Below are 21,862 nucleotides of genomic sequence, written 5' to 3'. Positions count from 1 at the left end.
GAGCATATGTTCATAAAAGAACAATAATAATAGGTAAGTACATTTATTTATGTAGTTATTAAATTCATCTGATTGCAAAACATTTTTGCAGCTCCAGATTTACAAAAGTAAATTGCAATTCAAAATGAATAAGAGCTTTTGGAGCTTAACTTAAGAAAAAAGAAAGAGGTACCTAAATCTCATAGACTTGTATAACCAGTGACAGCCACTGATTTAACATTAGAAAAAGAGCCACTACCTTCTCTCAATTGATAAGTGCGGTACTGCCGAGGTCGATGGCAGTTACTCATCATTGAGAAATGTAATGTGATTTTATATTTTTTATTTGAAGATTTTAGGGAAAAACATGCTGTAAACCAATCATGCCATATGCAGGTGACATCTGTACTAGGCAGAGGCCTGCTGTCCTCTTCTTGTCTGGCTGCTACTGCAGAGAATGACAAAGCAGCGAAATTACATTTTCCCATTATTATTTCCAGACACTGTCTGGCAATGGTTTGTTTACTCTAATAAACCTTCAGACAAAGCTGTCAGGAAAGAAAATGGCAGAGGGAGAGCCAGGAAAAGCCTCTTCAACAACAAAATGCATCTAAAACCTTGGTACTGGCTTATTCAGTTTCTGATAACATTTCATGTGAGTGCTTCAATATTTAGTCTAAAGCTGTATTTGAATTCCAAAGAGGAAAATGGCCCTGGCCGGTTGGCTCAGCGGTAGAGCGTCGGCCTAGCATGCGGAGGACCCGGGTTCGATTCCCGGCCAGGGCACACAGGAGAAGCGCCCATTGGCTTCTCCACCCCTCCGCCGCGCTTTCCTCTCTGTCTCTCTCTTCCCCTCCCGCAGCCAAGGCTCCATTGGAGCAGAGATGGCCTGGGCGCTGGGGATGGCTCTGTGGCCTCTGCCTCAGGCGCTAGAGTGGCTCTGGTCGCAATATGGCGACGCCCAGGATGGGCAGAGCATCGCCCTCTGGTGGGCAGAGCATCGCCCCTGGTGGGCGTGCCGGGTGGATCCCGGTCGGGCGCAGGCGGGAGTCTGTCTGTCTCTCCCCGGTTCCAGCTTCAGAAAAATGAAAAAATGAAAAAAAAAAAAAAGAGGAAAATGTATTCCATAAAGTCTCTTCACCTATGATTTTGATGATTATAAACACAGTATGAGATTTAAAAATGAGACATCTTACCTGCAATAGTATTAAGAAACATCAAATACTCAAAGTTTGAGATCTCCCTTCTTTGCCATCGCTGAGTCATGTTGGAAGATTTATAGAGCTGTCGAGGAGTGGCCAGAGATATCCTCCTAGCAATTAAGCAAACCATAACAAACACAGTCTCTTTTAACTTATGACTTAAAAAAATTCAATATTAACTAATATATTTAAGATAATTTAAAATAAATAAGAAATCATTAAAAATATCTTTGTTTTAGCCTTCTGAAATTTTAAAATACAATTTAATTGTATATATTATCAATATTAAAAACCCTATTATAGAGAAGAGATGTAGCTCCTCAGAATAAACAAATATGCAAGACCTATTTGAATAATATGGCTGCAAATGGGTATTTCACATGTTAACATGACAAAAATGTGAAAGTATGCTCAAAATAAGTCTAAGTGTCTTTTAAATAATACAGTAAACCTGCTCCATGGTGAGAAGCTAGGTAAATAGTCTGGTATCAGCAATAAGTATTTGACTTTAACTTTATATAATGGCATCTACGTGCAATCTCTATCCATACAATACATATCCCTCTTAGGAGGTCAAAAATGAACAATGGGAACCTGCATGAATCCAGAAGAAGAGACACAGGAATAGCTCAAGAGAGTAAATCAGGATAATCTTGCGTAAGGTATGAAGCTCTTAAGGTTCAATGTGTTTTTCCAAAAACTAATGAAAGCTGGCTGTATTTGTGCAAGTATGAGATGGCTGGTGAGTTTCTAAGAAAATCACCACTTAAGACAGAGGTTCTTAACCTTTTCACTTCGTGTGACCCTTAGTGTTCCCAGAATTTTTTCGTGGTGCCCCAGTCCAAGCAAAACACCTAACAGTTCTGTTTCTTAAGTAGTTAGGTCTAAATAGCTTACAAATATTTAGTTCTTAATACCTTAGTAATTGTTTGAAAATCTAATACACTTTGAAAGAAAAATAATACACTGCTCACAAAAATTACGGGATATTTTATAGCTTCATATTCATTTTGAGATATCCCTTAATTCTGCTTGGAAAAATTAGGAGATATTTTATCAGTTCATATTCATTTTTGAAAAATCCCCTAATTTTTGTGAGCAGTATATTTTTATTTCATTTTTTAATAACTACAATTACTTTCTAAATGGATGGGCATACCTGTTGGGCACCGCACAGCTTCTTAACCCTTGAATCCTGTCCGATGTCACCACCTGCATTTCCTGATCCACACTAATGTCAATGCAGCAACCCCCAAAACCTAGTTTCACAAGGCCGAGGTGTCCAGAATAAGGTGCTATGTAATGCTGAGACTGAGAACTAACTTGAGCTGAGTTTGTGTAGTAGCTGGCAGATGATGCAAAGTTGCCCTAAAAAATACAAAGTGCCCTGCAGCGCCCGTATGAGTTCACCGTGATGTCCCAGGGTGCCTAGGCCCTCAGTTTGGAAACTGTGGACTTAAGACTATTTTTGTCATTGTGTATTATTATCAAATATTTCTATTCGCATGGAACCTTAATAGACATTGTCTTTTATGTAGTAGGAGCTAAATATATGTTAGTTAAGGGAAAAGATGGAGGGAAGTAGGATGGGATGGAACTTGTAACCTCAAATTCAAGTAAAAATTAAGAATTTTAAGAATAATTATGTGCAACTTCATGTTTAAAATACCAACTTAATAAATTGTAGCAGCCTGGGCACATATTAAAAATTTTGGGTAACTTTCCTAGTTATATATATATTTGAGATAATAAGTTCTTTTGACTTCAAAAGAACTTTAAGTCTAATGATTCACTTAATTGCAATGGTACCTGGTATATATATATATAGCTCATATTTTAGTTCTATAATTCAGTGCACTTTTCAATTAATTCAGTATGATTTTCACAGGGCTACCTAAAGGACTTTCACATTTTGACCCATACTGGCACCAACATTCAAGAATTTTTCCAGGTCCACTTCTACCCACGCAAGTATTTTATACTATAAATTTTCACCCTGATTCATGGAAACATGCTAAAATGATTTCAAAGTTACCGAATAATTAGTAAACTATGCTTAGCTCAATTTTAACTGTGCTACTATGATAGTCGTATGTTTAACTACAGTTTGCAGTTACTATTATAACCTTATTCTTGCTAATCTGATTAAAATTCTCACCTGCAGCACATTCACTCTGCTAAACAATATGTACATAGTCAAGTTTTAAATTCCTTAGTTGACATTTTTAACCTAGGCAATTTAAGGAGAAAGTAGTTGGTCTGGAAATAATTCTTACCGCTCAGAACCCTCCAAAACCAAAGACCAAACAAACCCTGACAAGTGTTAAAAAAAACCCCTAATAGGTGTAAATAATGAGGACCACAGGAGAAAGTTGTCATGTCATTCTCAGAGGATGTAGTAGTGAAGAAAATGTGGGCACAGGAAAGGAATTCAGAAAAGCAGATTATCAAGCTCAGGGGAAGAATCACTTTTTCTTCTCTGTTGCTCTGTTTTTCCCCTTATAAACTCAGTGAGAGTAGGAACTGATAAGTGTGTTACTCACTGTTATAGCCTCTGCCTTTAGCAATGCTTGCGTGTACAGTGGGGGTCTCAATAAGTACATACATAATAATTTCATCATTGGTCATCTGCCCTAACAGAAAAATGGCTTAAGAGAGATATGAGCCTAAAAAATTTACATTGGACCTGTGGTGGCGCAGTGGATAAAGCATCGACCTGGAAATGCTGAGGTTGCCGGTTCAAAACCCTGGGCTTGCCTGGTCAAGGCACATATGGGAGTTGATGCTTCCAGCTCCTCCCCCCTTCTCTCTCTCTCTGTCTCTCCCTCTCCTCTCTAAAATGAATAAAAATTAAAAAAAATTTACATTGTTCAGTCACATGAAGAAGAAAATGGAAAACAGTGAATTAATAAGGCTGTTCCAAATTCCTATAACACATTTAGATGTTTGAATGAGAATAGCTGGCACACATCTGGCTACAGTAGGATGCTTTTAGAATTGGGGGATAAGGTAGAGACAAAACAGTCCTACGAAATAAAAAGTATTAAGCACCATAACAAAATGCTCCATCCTATTACTACAGCCAGGGGTACCCTTAGTAAGTGAAGAATCTAATTAAATCCAAAATTAATTGATTGTACTGACAGTCTGAATAGGAAACACACTAACGAGGCAATGGTAATCAGTACGGAGGACAGAAAATGGGCAAGTGTTTTCCTATCATTAGGCAGGAATGAAGGTATTATTCTTATGAACAATGTGGGTGATCACCTTGATAGAGGACACAATAGAAATGAAGAGCGTGGGCTGTGACCTTGGGCAGGTAAATAACTTACTTAAATCAAAAGCTTCCTATGTGTAACATGGAATAAGAGTCCCCTTGTTTGTAAGATGTGGCTGATTTAAGAATGAATGGCAGAGAGCCCCACGCTGCCATGTTGGGGCACAATGAGAACATAGCCGTCTATGGACCAGAAAGCAGGTCTCATCAGACACCAAGTCTGCCAGTTCCGTATCAGACTTCCCAGCCTCCAAAACTGTGAGAAATAAATGTCTGTTGTTTATAAGCACTCCGACCCCCCCCCCAAAGAAAACCATTAAGGGAAATAATACTTATACACTAAAACACATGGGAAGTGTTCAGTAAATGATAGCTAGTGATGTTAGTTCATTAACATTCATTAGGGCATTCATTAGGCTACACTAGCTTAGTGGAAATACTCTTTTGTTCTAAATCTTCTCTCACTAAGCGGCACTCTATTCTCTAATGTGATCTTTTTGGTGGGTTTGCCCATGAGGTAGCCTAAATTATTTTTGAAGTTAATTATTTTGGCAGTATATGTGCCTTTGAATTTTATATTTTTTGTTTGTTTATAAATCAGTCTCTTTTATGGGTTTAGCTTAGAGTAAGTTTCCTGGAGTCTGACAAACTCTGCTTAAACCAATAAATATCAATTACCAAGAAAGGAAAGCAGAGAATGACGGACTCCCTAGTGGCTTCACCAAGCTGGAAGGCTCCTTGCAGGAGCTAGTATCATCCTTCCCTTTGACTATTTGCTATATGTAACAAGACTGCACATATCACACACATAAGTTTATGGAGGGTTGTGTGCAGATCTATTTATCTACCCACCTATCTATATTTCTGTCTCTATTTGTGCATATATGTGTACAGTGTATATGTGTTTACAGTTTGACAAAGTGCCTTCACTTTATGATCTCAAGACATTCGTAAGATGTCTCTACGCAAAGATACAGCCCTAGTTTGTTTGTTTTTTTTTGTTTTTTTGTTTTTGTTTTTTTTTACAGAGACAGAAGAGAGTCAGAGAGAGGGATAGACAGGAACAGACAGACAGGAACGGAGAGAGGAGAAGCATCAATCATTAGTTTTTCGTTGCGCATTGTGACACCTTAGTTGTTCATTGATTGCTCTCTCACATGTGCCTCGACCGTGGGCCTTCAGCAGATCAAGCAACCCCTTGCTTGAGCCAGTGACCTTGGGTCCAAGCTGGTGAATTTTTGCTCAAACCAGATAAGTCCGTGCTCAAGCTGGCGACCTCAGAGTCTCGAACCTGGGTCTTCCACATCCCAGTCCGACACTCTATCCACTGTGCCACCGCCTAGTCAGGCCAGCCCTAGTTTTATAGCAGGTTAGTGTCATTCCTCTTACCTAGTGTTCATTCTTCCGACTAATATGTGGAGAGTGCTACTAAGTGCCCGGCTATACTGTTATCCAGCAAGTAAATAACAGGCGTGAGTCAAGATAAGCAATGTTCTTCCAACCCCTGTCTGCTACACAACGGATCAGAATTTTACCAGGAAATAATGAATGAATTGAGCTTTTGGTCAGGAGCCCTAAAATAATGAAAGAGTATTTTAAGACAGAATGGTTGAATGAAGTAACAGTGGAGCCAAAACTGAACATTAATTTGTTTCCAGTTTTTTCATCAAGGCTAGTGATCCAAAAGTCAGAGATTGAATGTGGTTAAAAAGGAAATAATAAACATAATAGGTAAGGAAGCTATTGTTTGTTTTAAGTGCATTCAGTTCTAGACAAGGTAAAGAGTATTGAAAGAAATCACACACATGTCAATGAGAAATCCCTACTTTGAGAAAGATGGTCACTGAGCAAGACACCAGGAGGCAGGTTGTTTTTTTTAAAAGGACAAAGAACAATTTGTGAGTTCTTAATGAAAATTCCTGGAAAAATTCTTGAATTGATGATTAAACACATTGTCTGTAGGCACCTGGGAAAGGAAGCCGTGGTTTCTATGAGTCAGCTTAGATTCAATGAGAAAAAGTCTTGCAGAACTAATTGCATTTCCTTGATAGATTAAATGCATTTTTCCTTTGACCTGTATTTTATAAAAGTATTTCATTATCTACTAGTGTCTTAATTTAATCTTGTCAGTCTACTAGCAAACATCCTGAGCATGTACACACATGTCAGTAAATTGCTCTCACACCGTAAGCTTAAAGTGAATGGACCCTCTGCTGTGCAAGGTGATTCCAGTCGAACAACACGTAAAAGGCACCTCTACAATTAGGTACTATGCTAGGTCCTGAAGATTAAAAGCAAAATAAGGCACAGTCTCCGTCTTTTAAATGTCTGCAGCCTACTTAAGGAAAGATGGACAAAGATTAGTTTCCCTTTCCATCTCTGCAATGGTTCCCGGGGACTAAACTTGTCTACCCAAAGCTGGTATCTCTCTTTCTTCCTCTCCAAGAGACACCCTGTTTTTTTCAGGTAGGAGACAGCAAGGAGTTCAGAGGTACATTTCCACTTGAATTCTAGGGGATATTTGGATAAGCCAGTAAATACCCCCTTTGACAGTGGTTGTTTTAGGGGTGAGAAGGTGACCCCATTCTGGCCAAAGGGACCTGAGATAAAGGTGACTTTAGACAAGTATATTCTTTCCTAAAATATGAAAGCTCGAAGAGGAATCCAGTGTTTCTTCCTCTTTACTACGGTTGTCTGAAGATGGTGTCTGGAGCTGTAGCAGTGATTTTGTGAACATGAGGCCAACTGAGAGTCCTGAGTCACTGAACCACTGAGCCAATACTGGCAACACCAGATCTTTACAGTAAAAACAAAAACTAAAAAGCAAAGAGCCCTGTCTTTTAAGCCCCATTTAGTCATGTATTCAGTTACTTGGAGCCAAAAACTAACTAACTGATATTAGTGATAGACAAAATTGACTGTTTACTACTTAGATTAGTGTCTCCAATAAAATAAGATTACAAAATGATGCATTTAAAATGCCAAGATGAAAACTTTAGGATTATGGTTAAAACTATAACTAATTATTAATCTCAATAAACTGTAGGAGTTTTATTACTTTAATAAAGAAGGCTTTATAAGAACAATTTATATGCTATTACAATAATCACAAACATCACGAGGCTTCTGGTATGTTACTTGTAAGATTGCAAGTAAAATGTCTTAATTATGTACAAGTGATGGTATTTAATCATTTTTTTCTTCTTCATTTTACATATGCATTAAATAAAATTATGTCCTAACTATTCTGTATTTCCTAAAATAGTTGTTTTCATAATCTCTTTCCCTAAAAATAACCTGAAGTGAAAGAAAATATCTTCATCCTCAAAATAATTATAATAGTATATAATCCTATACTATTTCTGTCTCATTGAAAATGAAGTATGTTTTTAAAAGCCCAGAACTTAATATAATTACCTGGCTTGTGGCAAACCATAGCTGGTTCCTACTCCAACCCGAGGCAAGCTATAGACAACTTTTTTCACCGTTGCTTGGTCAGGGAAGTTAAACATAACAGACGCTGCAGAAGAAGAGAAAACTGATTTAGAAACACACAGGGGAGCTAATATCAACACAGAACTCACTTCCAAGTGCTAATCACTCACTATTTGTTTGTAAAGGTAATGGGTCTTCACAGAAAATCACCTTTCTGTATAATCTAGGATTAACATTTTCAAACAAACAAATGCTTTTTTATTTTTGTTTTAGTGAAGGCATAACAAAGAGAGAAAAATACAGCAGAGAAAAACAAAACAAAACAATTACACCGTGTAAATGAATAGCATTCAACGTGAACACATTTTCTTTCAAAATCTTTAAGGGGACTTACTTCGGTTTGCCATAAACACTTCCAAAGCAGTGTTTTGTAGGAGATAACGTCTTGAAAACACAGCTCGTATCTCGCTGAACATCCATTTTCCATGAAGTCCCTCAGTGTATGCGAGGACCTAAAATAGAGTTCAAGGGGCGTGTTGGTCAGTAAAACATGTCTAAAGCTTAGCCTGACAATTCCTTAGACCAGTGGTTCTCAAAGTGTGCGCCAGGGCACACTGGTGTGCTCTAAATTTCCATGTGTGCCCTATGGTATTCCAGAGAAATATGTGTCTGTTGGGGACCAACAGGGTTTTTGGAATTTAGATTTTTGGAGGACAGAGGTGTGGGGAACTGGCTGTAAGCTGACAGTCTGCCCAACCCCCCACCTCACTTGCCTGATGAGGTTGCAAAAGGCTGTTAAGCTGTGGTGCTGAATTGTTTACACTACCCACCATGTTCCCCGGAAAGACTGGAGGCAAGTTTCTTCTATCCTTTGTTTGGTGTAAAGTTAAGATGATATGTATGGTGGGGGTTTTCTGCACTGAACACAATTAAGAGTAAAAAGAGAGGAATTCTTCAATGTATTGATGAGGAAATGAGAGTTTGCCTTTCAGATTTATGCCCAAACATTGAAGAAATTGCTAGGACACATCAGGCTCATGTTTCTCATAAACACAAGAATGAAAATCTTAACACATTCGTGCCGGGACCTGCTGAATTTACTAAATCTTACTAAATCTTATCTATATATATAAAAGATAACTTTTTTGTCATTTATTTTTTTTTTTTTATATGTCATTTATTTTTTAACCCCTCTTTTTTACAAATTCTAAAAAGCATAACTCAAAATATGTAACATAAAAATGTTTTTTAATGTCAGAATAAATTTAATTTTGTTGTATTTATTTTGTTTAATTACCATAAAAGCACGCATGGACTTTATATCTTTTCTTTAATATTTCACTTAATTATTATAACATATTTCTCAGAAATTTGTATGTAGTGTACCTACAATTATTTGTAGGATTTTAAATGCGCCCCGATTTCAAAACATTTGAGAACCACTGCCTTAGACAGTGCTATAGAGAAGTCAGTAAGTTAAGGATCATCTTCCTGAATTCATTATATATCACAACGCTGTCAAACATTTGATTCTTTATGTTTGCAATATTTCTACCTTTCTTTAATTTTCTTAATTAGAAATAAAGAAGCAGTTATATCTTCAGTGTGATCCTGTGACTTAAAACAGAAAATGTATTATAATTTTTTGGTTTTGTATATAATTAATTGGGCCAGGTGATCTGACATGACTGTTGCTTCTTCACCAGTATCTCCTTCCCTCCTCCTCCCTTGTTCTACAAAAGCCCAGCTGTCCCTGAAGTGTCCATGTGGTCAACCCCAAGCAATGGACCATGATTGATCTAAGCTGGGGGTCAGGAAACATCTTTGGTAAAAGGCCAAATCCTAAATATCTTGAGGTTTTGCAAGCCATACGGTCCCTATCATAATACTTGACTCGCCACTGTCCCACTAAAGCAGTCACAGACAACGTGTAAATAAACAGTCATGGCTGTGTTCCATTAAAACTTTATTTGCAACAACAAGGGCAGCCAGAATTGGCCCCAGGGTCAGAATTTGGCTAACCTATGATCTCAGCCAAATCATGACAAAGTAATTCCTTGCTTTCTCAAATTCCCTTGCAATGAGTGGTAAGGGCATTTGACCCAGCACTGGTTAATGAGAACAGAACCAAAGTCAGCTGGAGATGTTCAGAAAAGCTGATGAAATGAGCCATAGATAGCTGACACACTCCTGTCCCTTCTTACTTGAGAGGAGATGTGATGGCCAAAACTGCATAACCATGGCAGGAAGGCCCAGGGCATCGGCCTGAGGTTGGCCCTGATACTGAGCTATGGAAAGAATCTCAGCAACGACCTCTACGTGTGGACTTGTTGTTACATGATACAGATAAATCCATATTTGATTAAGCCACAATGGTCAAATCTGAAAGAAACTCATTTCATCCCAGTATACTAATGTATGTTAACAATACATAAACTTATTTTCTACTTGCATTGCTTTATAATCTAACACACTTATATTTACTTTGATGAAAATGGAAACTAGTCAGTGAGTTTACATATATGACAGTTCTTAAATTCTGAAAACAATTTATTCCTTTTTGCATTTCCTTTCTCTAGGAAATATGTCTGTGTGTGTGTGTATAAATACACACAGAGTATATACGATCTATTGGTCTTTTTATTTTTTGAAAATTCCATTTTGAACTCCTTAATTCAGTTTTTTTCTTCCCTTAGACACTGGAAGGTTTTTGGAGGCAGTTAGCCATCTATTTAAATCCTGAAACATTTTGGAGCCTGTCAGACTCTTATTTAAATCTTGGCTCTGTTTCTTAGCTATAATGTCTTGGAGAAATTATTTAACTCCATTTGATTTTTCTTATCTGAACAATGATAATAAAACGCACTTAGACTGGTTAATCTAAGTGGAGACAATGAATGTCAAGTAAATGGCCTTAGCTATCATTTAAATTCTGTTCACAAGTTTATATGTCACTGCTATTGAACATAATGTGACCACTGTTTTTTAGTTTCTAAATGCAAAACTTTTTATACATTTCACAAGAGGATAATAGTTACTTGACACAATTTATATAAACAAATTCTTAGTTGGGGGCAATAGTTTCCAGATTTGAATTTCATAGACCAGTATCAATTCTTTTAATGGAAAGAGTACTAATACAGGGTAATTTTCTTTTTTTTTTTTAAAATTTATTGATTTTAATTTTACTGTGTTTACATAGATTCAAGTGTCCCATCGAATATATCTCCCTCCCTCCCCGGCCCCCATGTTCCCCTTCATACCCCCTTGTCCCTTCCCACAACACCCTCCCCCTTTCCCTCCAGGATTTGCTGTCCTGCTCTCTATAATGCTCTGTTATTATGTATATATAATTTCACCTATCTCTTTCCCTTTTCTAATCCCATCCTCTCCTCCCCTTTCCCTCTGTCCGCTTTCCCTCTGGTTCCTTTGATCCCACTTCTTCCTCTATTCTGTTCCTCAGTTCACATTGTTCATTAAATTCCTCATATGAGTGAGGTCATATGATATTTCTCTTTCTCTGCCTGGCTTATTTCACTCAGCATAATAGTCTCTAGGTCCATCCATGTTGTCACAAAAGGTAAGATTTTCTTCTTTTTCATGGCCGTGTAGTATTCCATTGTGTATATGTACCACTGCTTTTTTATCCACCCATCCACTGATGGACACTTGGGCTGTTTCCAGATCTTGGTTATTGTAAACAACGCTGCAATAAACATAGAGGTGGATGTTCTTAGGATATATTCCTAAGATTTGGTATTCTTAGGATATATTCCTAAAAGTGGGATGGCTGGGTCAAAAGGCATTTCCATTTTTAATTTTTTGAGGAATCTTCATATTGTTTTCTGCAGTGGCTGCACCAGTCTGCATTCCCACACCCTCGCCAGCACTTGTTATGTGTTGTTTTAATCAGTGCCATTCTTGACAGGTGTGAGGTGGTATCTCATTGTGGTTTTAATTTGCATTTCTCTAATGATTAGTCATGTTGAACAGGTTTTCATCTGCCTATTGGCCATCTGTATGTCCTCTTTGGAGAAGTGTTTATTCAGTTCTTTTGCCCATTTTTTGATTGGGTTGTTAACTTTCCTGGTGTTGAGTTTTAAAGTTCTTTATAAATGTTGGTTATTAACCCCTTATCAGACTTATTGTTGAATATGTTCTCCTGTTGTGTGGTCTTTTTATTTTGTTCATACTGTCTTTAGCTGTGCAAAAGCTTTTTAGTTTGATATAGTCCCATTTGTTCATCCTGTCCTTTATTTCACTTCCCCGTGGAGATAAATCACCAAATATATTGCTGCGAGAGATATCGGAAAACTTACTGCCTATGTTTTCTTCTAAGATGCTTATGGTTTCATGACTTACATTTAAATCTTTTATGCATTTTGAGTTTATTTTTGTGTATGGTGTAAGTTGGTGGTCTAGTTTCATTTTCTTGCACGTACCTGTCCAATTTTCCCAACATTATTTGTTAAAGAGACTGTCTTTACTCCATTGTATGCTTTGACCTCCTTTGTCAAATATCAATTGTCCATATAGGTGTGGGTTTATTTCTGGGTTCTCTGTTCAGTTCCATTGATCTGTATGCCTGTTCTTAGGCCAGTACCAGGCTGTTTTGAGTACGGTGGTCTTGTAGTATAAACTTAATATCAGGAAGTGTAATACCCCCCATTTTATTCTTCCTTTTTAAGACTGCTGAGGCTATTCATATTCTTCTATGGTTTCATATAAATTTTTGGAATCTGTGTTCTATATCTTTGAAGTAAGTCATTGGTATTTTAATAGGAATTGCATTGAATTTATAGATTGCTTTGGGTAATATAGATATTTTTATGATGTTTATTCTTCCTATCCATGAACACGGTATAATTTTCTGAGTACAAGTCTTTAACCTCCTTGGTTCAATTTACTCCTAGGTACTTTATTTTGTTGTTGTTGTTGTTACAATAGTGAAAGGGATTATTTTTTAATTTCTCTTTCAGACCACTCATTGTTGGTGTATAAAAATGCAACTGATTTCTGAACATTAATTTTATATCCTGCCACCTTGCTGAATTCATTTATCAGGTCCAGTAGTTTTTTGACTGAGACTTTAGGGTTTTCTATGTACAGTATCATGTTATCAGCAAATAATGATAGTTTTACTTCTTCTTTTCCAATTTGGATGTCTTTTGATTCTTCTTCTTGTCTGATTGCTGTGGCCAGGACTTCCAGAACTATTTTGAATAAGAGTGGTGAAAAGGGGCATCCCTGACTTGTTCCTGACCTTAAGGGGATTGCTTTTAATTTTTGCCCATTGAGTATGATGTCGGCTGTGGGTTTGTGATAGATGGCCTTTATGTTGTTGAGGTATGTTTCCTGTATTCCCACTTTGCTGAGGGTTTTGATCATAAATGGGTGCTGGATTTTATCAAATGCTTTTTCTGCCTCTATTGATATTATCATGTGATTTTTCTCCTTCCTTTTGTTTATGTGATGAATCATATTGATTGTTTTGCGAATATTATACCAGCCTTGCCTCCCCAGAATAAATCCCACTTGATCATGAAGTATGATTTTTTTTCATGTATTACTGGATCCAGTTTGCTAATATTTTGTTCAGAATTTTAGCATCTAAGTTCATCAGGGATATTGGACTATAGTTTTCTTTCTTTGTGGTAATTTTCAAGTATGAAAAATTCTAAGACAAAACAGGCACAAGAGCCCTGGACGGGTGGCTCAGTGGACAGAGCACTGTTGGTGTGCCCAAGTTGCAGGTTCAATTCCTGGTCATGGCACATACAAGAAGCAATCAATGAGTGCACAACTAAATAGAACAAACAAGTGAAACAACAAATTGATGCTTTTCTCTCTCCCTTTCCTCATCCTCTCCCTCAAATCAATGCAAACTTTTTTAATTATTAAAAAAATAAAAATAAAAAAGCCACAAGAACAAAAACTGTATTTCATTGTGACCACTATTTCACTAAAAAAAAAAAATACAAATGTTAAAACCATTTTTAAAACCAGATAGTAAAATGAACATAATCTGAGAAAAAGAAGAGATTTCCCATGAAAGCTGTGATGGCACACTTATACTAAGAGGGCATGCCAGGAGGATGAAGACACACACCCACCTTCACTCATACTCACTCTCACTTATACACACACTCTAACACATGCACACACACTCACACAACACACACACTCCTATTCTTACTAATTTTTCTCTTTTGGAACCATGATGTAATGAATGTTTGATTAATCATCCCTGTCCACAAGCATATTATCAGCCCATTTAGCTCAGAGCAGGCAGAAGAAGTTACTTTGACTCTTTCAGCATTCCATGTCTTACCCACAATGCCAGGAATTCAGCCCGATTTCACCCGAACTGCTTGTTCTGTGGAAATGAACTTGTGTCCTTTGTTCTGCCTTCACTAACTGCTGGCTGCCTCAATGCTAAGCCCTGTAGTGACAGCGCAGGACGAAGGGCTTCTTCCCAGTTCTGGGGTGCCCCTCAGCAGGTTCCCGCTGAGCATGGGGGCTCCCCGTGCCTGGCTCCGGCAGTGTGTGGTTGCAAGCAGAACCCTGAGCCTGGCGGCACCCTGCAGCACCTCTGCTGGGACAGTTTTGTAGCACAGTGAGAAACCTCCGGTGGGAACCTACCCAGGAACAGCCTCACCAACTCCCCAGAGGGCTGACTTCTGAGAAGTTCCAGAGGACAGAGCTCTCCCAGCAAGGGACCAGAGTGACTTCACCAGTCACTGAGTGACAGCAGGCCCTCCCCAACAAGGTCTGAGGGCCTTTCTCCAGTTCAGTGTCAGCTCTAAGGGGCATGGCTGCTCCTTATATACGCTGTTCCAAACACATATATATGTTTGGAGCTCTTTTTATTTCTTACTAACCATTCCCTTGTTACTCTAGTTTCCTGTTATAAGTTACATTATAATTATTTATATTACATGTCCTTGTTTAAATTGCTATCTGGTTTTCCTCTCCTGATTGGATGCAGGCAGATAACATGAATCTTGTGAGTTCTCCTACCACCACTTTCTTTTTTAAATTTTTATTGAACTTACTGGGATCAAATTGGTTAATCGAATTATATAGGATTCAGGTACACAATTCTGTAACACATCATATGTATACTGTGTTGTGTGCGCCCACCCAGGTCATGTCTCCTTTCATCCCCATTTCTCCCTATTACCCACTTCCACTCCCCCACCCCCTTTCCTTTTGTAGCCCCACACTGTGGTCTGCGTCTATGAGATCTTTTCTGTGCTTGATCCCTTCACCTTTTTCACCCAAGCACCCTACAACCGCCCCTCTGAGAGCTGTCAGTCTGTTCCCTGGGAGTCTGTTTCTATTTATTTATTTTGTTTGTTAGATTCCATATATAAGTGAACTCATATGGTACTTGTCTTTTTCTGACTGGCTTATTTCACTTAGCATAATGCTCTCCAGGTCCATCCATGTTGTCGCAAAAAGTAAGATTTCCTTCTTTTTTTTATAGCCAAGTAGTAGTCCACTGAGTAAATCTACCGCAGCTTTTTTTATCCATTCATCTATTAGATGAGCACTTGGGCTATTTCCAAATCTTGGCTATTGTAAATAATGCACAATGAACATATGGCTGCACATATTCTGAATCAGTGTTTCAGGATTCTTCAAATACATTCCCAGAAATGGAACTTTTTAATGGAAATTAAAAAGTTTCTTTTTAAATTTTTTGAGGTAACCCCATAGTGCTTTCCACAGTGGCTGCACCAGTCTGCATTCCCACCAACAGGGCACGAGGGTTCCCTTTTCTCCACACCCTTACCACCATTTGTTGTTTGTTGATGTATTGATGACAGCTATTCTGACAGGTGTGAGGTGATATATCATTGTGGTTTTCATTTACATCTCTCATGATTAGTGACACTGAGCATCTTTTCATATGTCTATTGGCATCTGTATGTCTTCTTTAGGGATATGTCTGTTCAGATCCTTTGCCCATTTTTAATTGGATTGTTTCATATTTTGTTGTTGAGTTTTATAAGTCTTCATAAATTTTGGATATTAACCCCTTATCAGATATATCATTGGCAAATATGTTCTTCCATTAAATAGGTTGTCTTTCCATTTTGTTAGTTTCATTTGCTGTGCAGAATTTATTTTTTATTTTTTAGTGAGAAGAGGGGAGGCAGAGAGAGACTCCTGCATGTGTCCTGACCAGGATCCACCTGGCAAGCTCATTAGGAGGTAATGCTCTACCCATCTGGGACCCTTGCTCCGTTGCAGCTGGAGCCATTTTTTAGCACCTGAGGTGGAGGCCATGGAGCCATTCTCAGTGCCCAGGGCCGACTCTCTCTAATCAAGGCATGGCTGCAGGAGGGGAGGAGAAGAGAGAGAGAGAAGTGAGAGGGGGAGAGGTGGAGAAGCAGATGGGCACTTCTTCGGTGTGCCGACTGGGAATCAAACTGGGGACATCCGCACGTCAGGCGGATGCTCTACCTCTGAGTCAAACAGCCAGGGCGTGGAAAGGTTTTTTAGTTAATGTAGTTCCATTTTTTTTATTTTTCCTTTTGTTTCCCTTGCCGAGGGAGCTGTATATCCTACCACCCCTTTCTTAGCTCCCAGTTGGAACCACAGCAGCCCTCAGGAGCAATAAAAAAGGAAACTGAGGTACAGGGGGTCCTCGAGTTATGACAGTCTCAACATACAGCATTTCAAGTTTATGAAACTCACTCTCATAAAAAGTTAAAAAAATTGAGATGTGAGTGTTTCGGTTTATGCCAGTAGCATCATTCCTACGGACTGTGTGGGTGAGCTAGCCTGGCTGCATGTGGTGGAAGAATATGCAATATTCTTCTTCTGTGTTTAGTTGTGTTTTTACACTAGCTTAGGTTATTACATAGATAATCTAGTACATAAGTAATCTAGTTATTACATAGATTATGATTTTACAACTGTGTTAGGATAGGTAAGTGACTTAGGGTGTGTTTCTACTTATATCAAAATTTGGGTTATATCACTGTCAATGGAATGAAGCTGTGTCGTAACCTGAGAACTCCCTGTAATCAGAGAAACTCAAAGCATGGAGGCAAAGAGAAAGAATAAAATTAAAAGAAAAATATTTTGCTAGTAGCTAGTAAACAGCACAGGGAAGCATATTCCAAAACATAGAGCCAAAGGTCCAAAGTTATTTTGAACATGGTCCTTACCAAAATTTATATATAAAACCTCTTCTAACTTGATTAAAAAATACAGCTAATTATTTAACAGTCATCCATGCTATCATGAAGGTTTTAAAATCTTGAAGAGGTCTGATAAAAGACAATATTCTGAGCTGGAAATAATTCTGTGCCCAGACACCCAGCAGACCCTGGAGTACCTGTCTTTTTAGACAGCAAGCCCTTTTCTTTTTAGACTGCTCCCTCTTTTCTCATTTACTTCAAGGCTGATTATAGGATAAAAATCTCCTATATTTTTTATTAATTTTTTAATATTCCCTCCCGTGAGCTTGCCTTTCCTGGCATCCAGAGTAGTATTACCATGTACTGATCTCCACTGTCTTTTCCATGACATCATTCTGTTTTCATTCTGTGCATGGCTTTTATTTACTCTCGGTTGTTTGGTTTTTGTCTGTCCCCTTCCTGTGACATGAAAGTCCCATGAGAAGAGAATGCTCATCTATCTTCTTTACTGTTAAATGCACAGTGTCTAGAACAGCGGTTCTCAACCTGTGGGTCGCGACCCCGGCGGGGGTCGAACGACCAAAACACAGGGGCCGCCTAAAGCGGTGGAGAACCGCTGGTCTAGAATATTGCCAGTGCACGTGTGTTCCACACACATTTGTTGGATGAATAAATCCCTAAAAGTAACTGACAGAGGTCTACATATGGGGATGTTCACCAGAGATCATACAAAGTGGGATCATTTCTGACTCCTTTGCTGAACTGGAAAAAAGAAAAACTTTCCAGTTTGGCTTTTGAACTTCTCATATTTATGATCCTTATGGAGGAACCCATTTCAGATTTAGTAAAGACCCAAACCAAATCTAAATAGAACAACTGGTTTCTCTTCTTTAGTAGTCTACTTTGTACCCTTGAGGAACTCTAGATAGGGTTACTCCCATCCTGAAAGACCCTGCTCCTCGGAAAATGGTTTCCTTCACCGTAGAGAGGTTGAAGAAGGCTGTTAGGGTACACTACAGAATTTGGACTTTATAGAGTTACACCTCTCACAAAAGAAAAAGTGTACGGAGGTGTGTCAAAGACTGCCACTTGGAACTCTTCTTGACCATCAATTTTATTTCTGGTAAGTAATTTAAAACTTTTATTTTAAATTAAAATGAACACAGATGAGCTGAAAAATAAAATGTAACACATGATGAGCCACTGAGATAAAACAGTAGCATTTGGGTAAATTCTGTGATTGCCATGAGCTTCCTTAGACTCTCCCCAAGTCTCCTTGACTCTCCACTCTCCACTCTCACGGCCATGAGGATATGCAGACACTGGGAGGGAGGGCCACCTAAGTGCTATGTTACCAACTCTTCGAGCAGCTTGGGATAAAGCAGAGGTAACCAGTCAGAGTAACTGAAGTCAGAGTAACCAGTTGGGATACTACTTTAGGTAAAAGTTTTATCAATTTATACATATTTCAGAAATGTACAAGAATATCATTTACAGTTGATGACCAAGTTTATGGCACATTTCTATAAAAATCTGGGCATTAAGCCCAGGTCTGAAATATGACCTAATATTATAATGTTGCCTGTATTTTATTTATACCTTTATTGGTTACATAATGTTCTATAAGCTTCAGGGCATTTCATAATAACTCTTAGAGTTTGTCTTTTTATTACAGTCTAGGATATTATTCTAAACTGTGGAAGTCCTTTCATGTATACATAAGGTTCTGTGGTTTTTGCTATAAGTCAACTTTCCACATCATCTGGTTTGTGTCTGCCTATTTCTCCAAATTACTTAAGATACTGTGAAATCTAATCAGCAAATTCCTACTACCAATTCAGTTTCATTTTCTGAAAATGGAATACATGTAATTTTTATTACATCCCATAGGTCATAAACAAGAATATTAAAATACCTTGATTCCAAAGCTTATGAAACTTTGTGGTTTTCTTAAGTGACCACTAAGCTATTTTTGAACTAACTGCTTAGTATCCAAATAATGTGAAGGGTGAAGGAGCTCATCCCAGCCTCACACCCTGAGGTCTGCCCTCTCACTTGTGAGCCGAAGCACACAGGAAGCAACGGAACACAAACGTAACAGGGACCCTCGTAAACTGCCTTGCCTAAACGAGTGCTTAACACACATTATTTGATGATCTTGTTGAAGAAAAATAGGGCTGCTGTGCGCTCATGTGCATCAGACATGTATATGTTGTCAGAAACATGTATATGGCTGTCAGATCAGTTACATCTTTTCTTCCTTTTAAGGCAGCTAATATTGCGCAATGTAGGAAGGTCTTGTTTAGTGACAGCTTGCTGATCGGAAATCATCTAACACACATTAAAACAAGTATTACAAATAAATTTTTCTTTGAATAGAAAAAATCTAAATCTGGCTTTATTATATTTTATGTTAGGAATTGAAAAAAAATGCTTCAAAGGGCTTAATGGTAGCAACCGTGGAATGTTCATGAGGTCATGAAATCTAATATAATTGCAGCTTTCACGGTTTAACTAAAGGGCTTTCAGTACAATATAAAATTACAAGACCCTATTACTTTTATAATTCCATATAAACTATCAATGACTTTGGATATAACAAATATATTTAAGATGCAATAGTTCAAAAATAATTTCAGGTTTCCATGAACACACGATCACCCATGCTCTCTGTCCCATCTGCCAGCCAAATGAAGGGGATTCTAAGGCCCAGAAGGAAAGCTGACCTTCAAGATGGAAGGGGCCTAGGCTCTAAAATGACCACGTGGAGGACCGCCTCTGACTGATGCATGCTGTGGTGCACGGGTGAGGCTGTGGGGGCAGCAGTAGGTGTGGGCCGCCCTCTTCCTAGTTCTCACCACATCTCGGTGATGGTATTTCCTTACCAAAGGCATGGATCAGTATAAGATATAAGAAATAATTTTAAGGTCATGGAAGAAATTGAAATACAACACAATGCACTCGGCTCTTCTAAATGGGCAAGGCAGTAACTTTGCAAAGGTAAGTTAGGTATGCATAATTTAGCAGAGTAAGTTTCCTGACCCTCTGTTTCCTGGAAGCCACCCGCCTGACCAGGAACCAGGCAGGGAAGCACAGGTTCCCTTTCCAGTCTCCCTTCCACGTTGCCCTTCTTCATTTTTTTAAGGAGTGGCTTCTCTCTGGTGTATTACCTGGGGTATAAAATTTGTGGAGAAGGTGGAGCCAGAAATAATAAACAATTCAAACTTATGGAAGTGTTAAAAAGTGTACATCCCCAGTGACTGATTTTTAAAAATCATCTGGCAAGTCAGATGATTCCCAATTCTTTACTTTTAAGAGTTGAAATGGGATCTAATTGAGTTGTCAGGTGAAAGATAATTAAAAATTATTTTTGACAATAGGTCGATCATGAGGTGATTTTAAGCATCCAACTTAGAAGTAGAGCAAAACATTATAACATTGATCTAATAAAACTTTATTATCCTTCTATTTATTTTATTTAAGTGAACAAGATTTTTCAACACATCTACAAAAAAGAAAGTTAGGCCTGACCAGTGGTGGCACAAATGAATAGAGCATTGACCAGCATCATTGAGGTCCCTGGTTGGAAACTCCGAGGTTGCCTGTGTGAATGTGGGCTCATCGGCTTGAGGGTAGGCTTGCGGCTTGAGCACAGGCTTGCCAGTTTGTGTACGGGATCGTGGACATGATCCCAAGGTTGAGCAAGGGGTCAATGGCTCGGTTGGAGCCCCCCAGTCAAGGCACATAGGAATGGCAATCAATGAACAACTAAAGAGATGCCACTGAGTTGATTCTTCTCATCTCTCTCCCTTTCTCTCTATAAAATCATTTAAAATTTTTTTTTTAAGTTAAAAAAAGAAAGTTGGAAGCTGTAATATTATCCTAGCAATAAATAATATTCATGTGAATATATTAACTATTCATCTCATTAAGAGATAAATTTCCAATAGCATTTTACTTTTTTGTTTTATAATTATTTTTTAGTTCATAACATATTACTTTTAAGTTCATAACATATTTATAATGTAGTATGCTTAGCTGATAATATTTGTAATTTCTCCAGAATAAAAATTTTAAACTCATAAGTATATATATTTTTTGCAGATTGGTAGAATATAGTGATCAATATAAGACTTTCAAGCATAAAATACACTGCTCACAAAAATTAGGCGATATTTCAAAATGAATACAAAGTAATAAAAAAAGAAGCATTTGATTTTTTTATTAAACAAGGACATCAGAAAAGCACACGACAAGTCAAAGAAAGTTGTTGGATTATGCAAATGAGGTGCAAAACCAACTTTTATTTCATTGGTGAAAATGCACTGTACAAAAGGTTGAAAGAACTGGAGTATCTGCATGTTCACTGATGCCCTTTTGTGAACAGTGTATTTTTACATTAGATAAATTTAGGGGAGGGAATAAAACAGAACTGAGTTGAGAGAAGAAAAATACATAAAATTTCCATTCAAAAACAGAGATTATTTGTGTATTTTAAAATAGGTGATGATAGTAACCAAATTACTATTCTAATGGATATATTTGATTCCATTAAATATATGTGAAAAGTGAAGTAACAACTTTATTTTCAAACATCAGTATTTAGAACATACTGGATAGTGTATCTCTTAAAAGTGTTTAAACTTATAAAAATTTCAGATATACAAGGTAGTGCATTATTTTCTAAAATCCTTTTAAAGGGTGAAAAAATATGTTAGAGCTTGAGTGCAACAGACCAGCTCTACACAATACAGGAATCCTGCCTGACCAGGTGGTAGTGCAGTGGACAGAGCGTTGGACGGGGATACAGA

The 21,862-nt window shown here is 37.9% G+C and overlaps 1 protein-coding gene across 5 annotated transcripts in view; it reads right to left on the bottom strand.

The window, feature by feature from the left end:
* NBEA (neurobeachin) overlaps positions 1-21,862 on the bottom strand; it is a 740,071-nt gene that overhangs the window by 147,181 nt on the left and 571,028 nt on the right. For all 5 annotated transcript variants that reach the window (XM_066236595.1, XM_066236597.1, XM_066236598.1 and 2 more), the window contains 3 exons: positions 8,291-8,408; positions 7,879-7,981; positions 1,176-1,291 (listed from right to left, as the gene is read on the bottom strand). In XM_066236595.1, coding sequence (XP_066092692.1) covers positions 1,176-1,291; positions 7,879-7,981; positions 8,291-8,408 — 337 coding nt within the window. The remainder of the gene's footprint in view (positions 1-1,175; positions 1,292-7,878; positions 7,982-8,290; positions 8,409-21,862) is intronic.

Source organism: Saccopteryx bilineata, chromosome 6 (assembly GCF_036850765.1).
Source record: "Saccopteryx bilineata isolate mSacBil1 chromosome 6, mSacBil1_pri_phased_curated, whole genome shotgun sequence".
NCBI classification, from domain to species: Eukaryota; Metazoa; Chordata; class Mammalia; order Chiroptera; family Emballonuridae; genus Saccopteryx; species Saccopteryx bilineata.
Note: the sequence above shows the minus strand (reverse complement) of the source record. Positions and strands in the feature narration are given on the sequence as shown.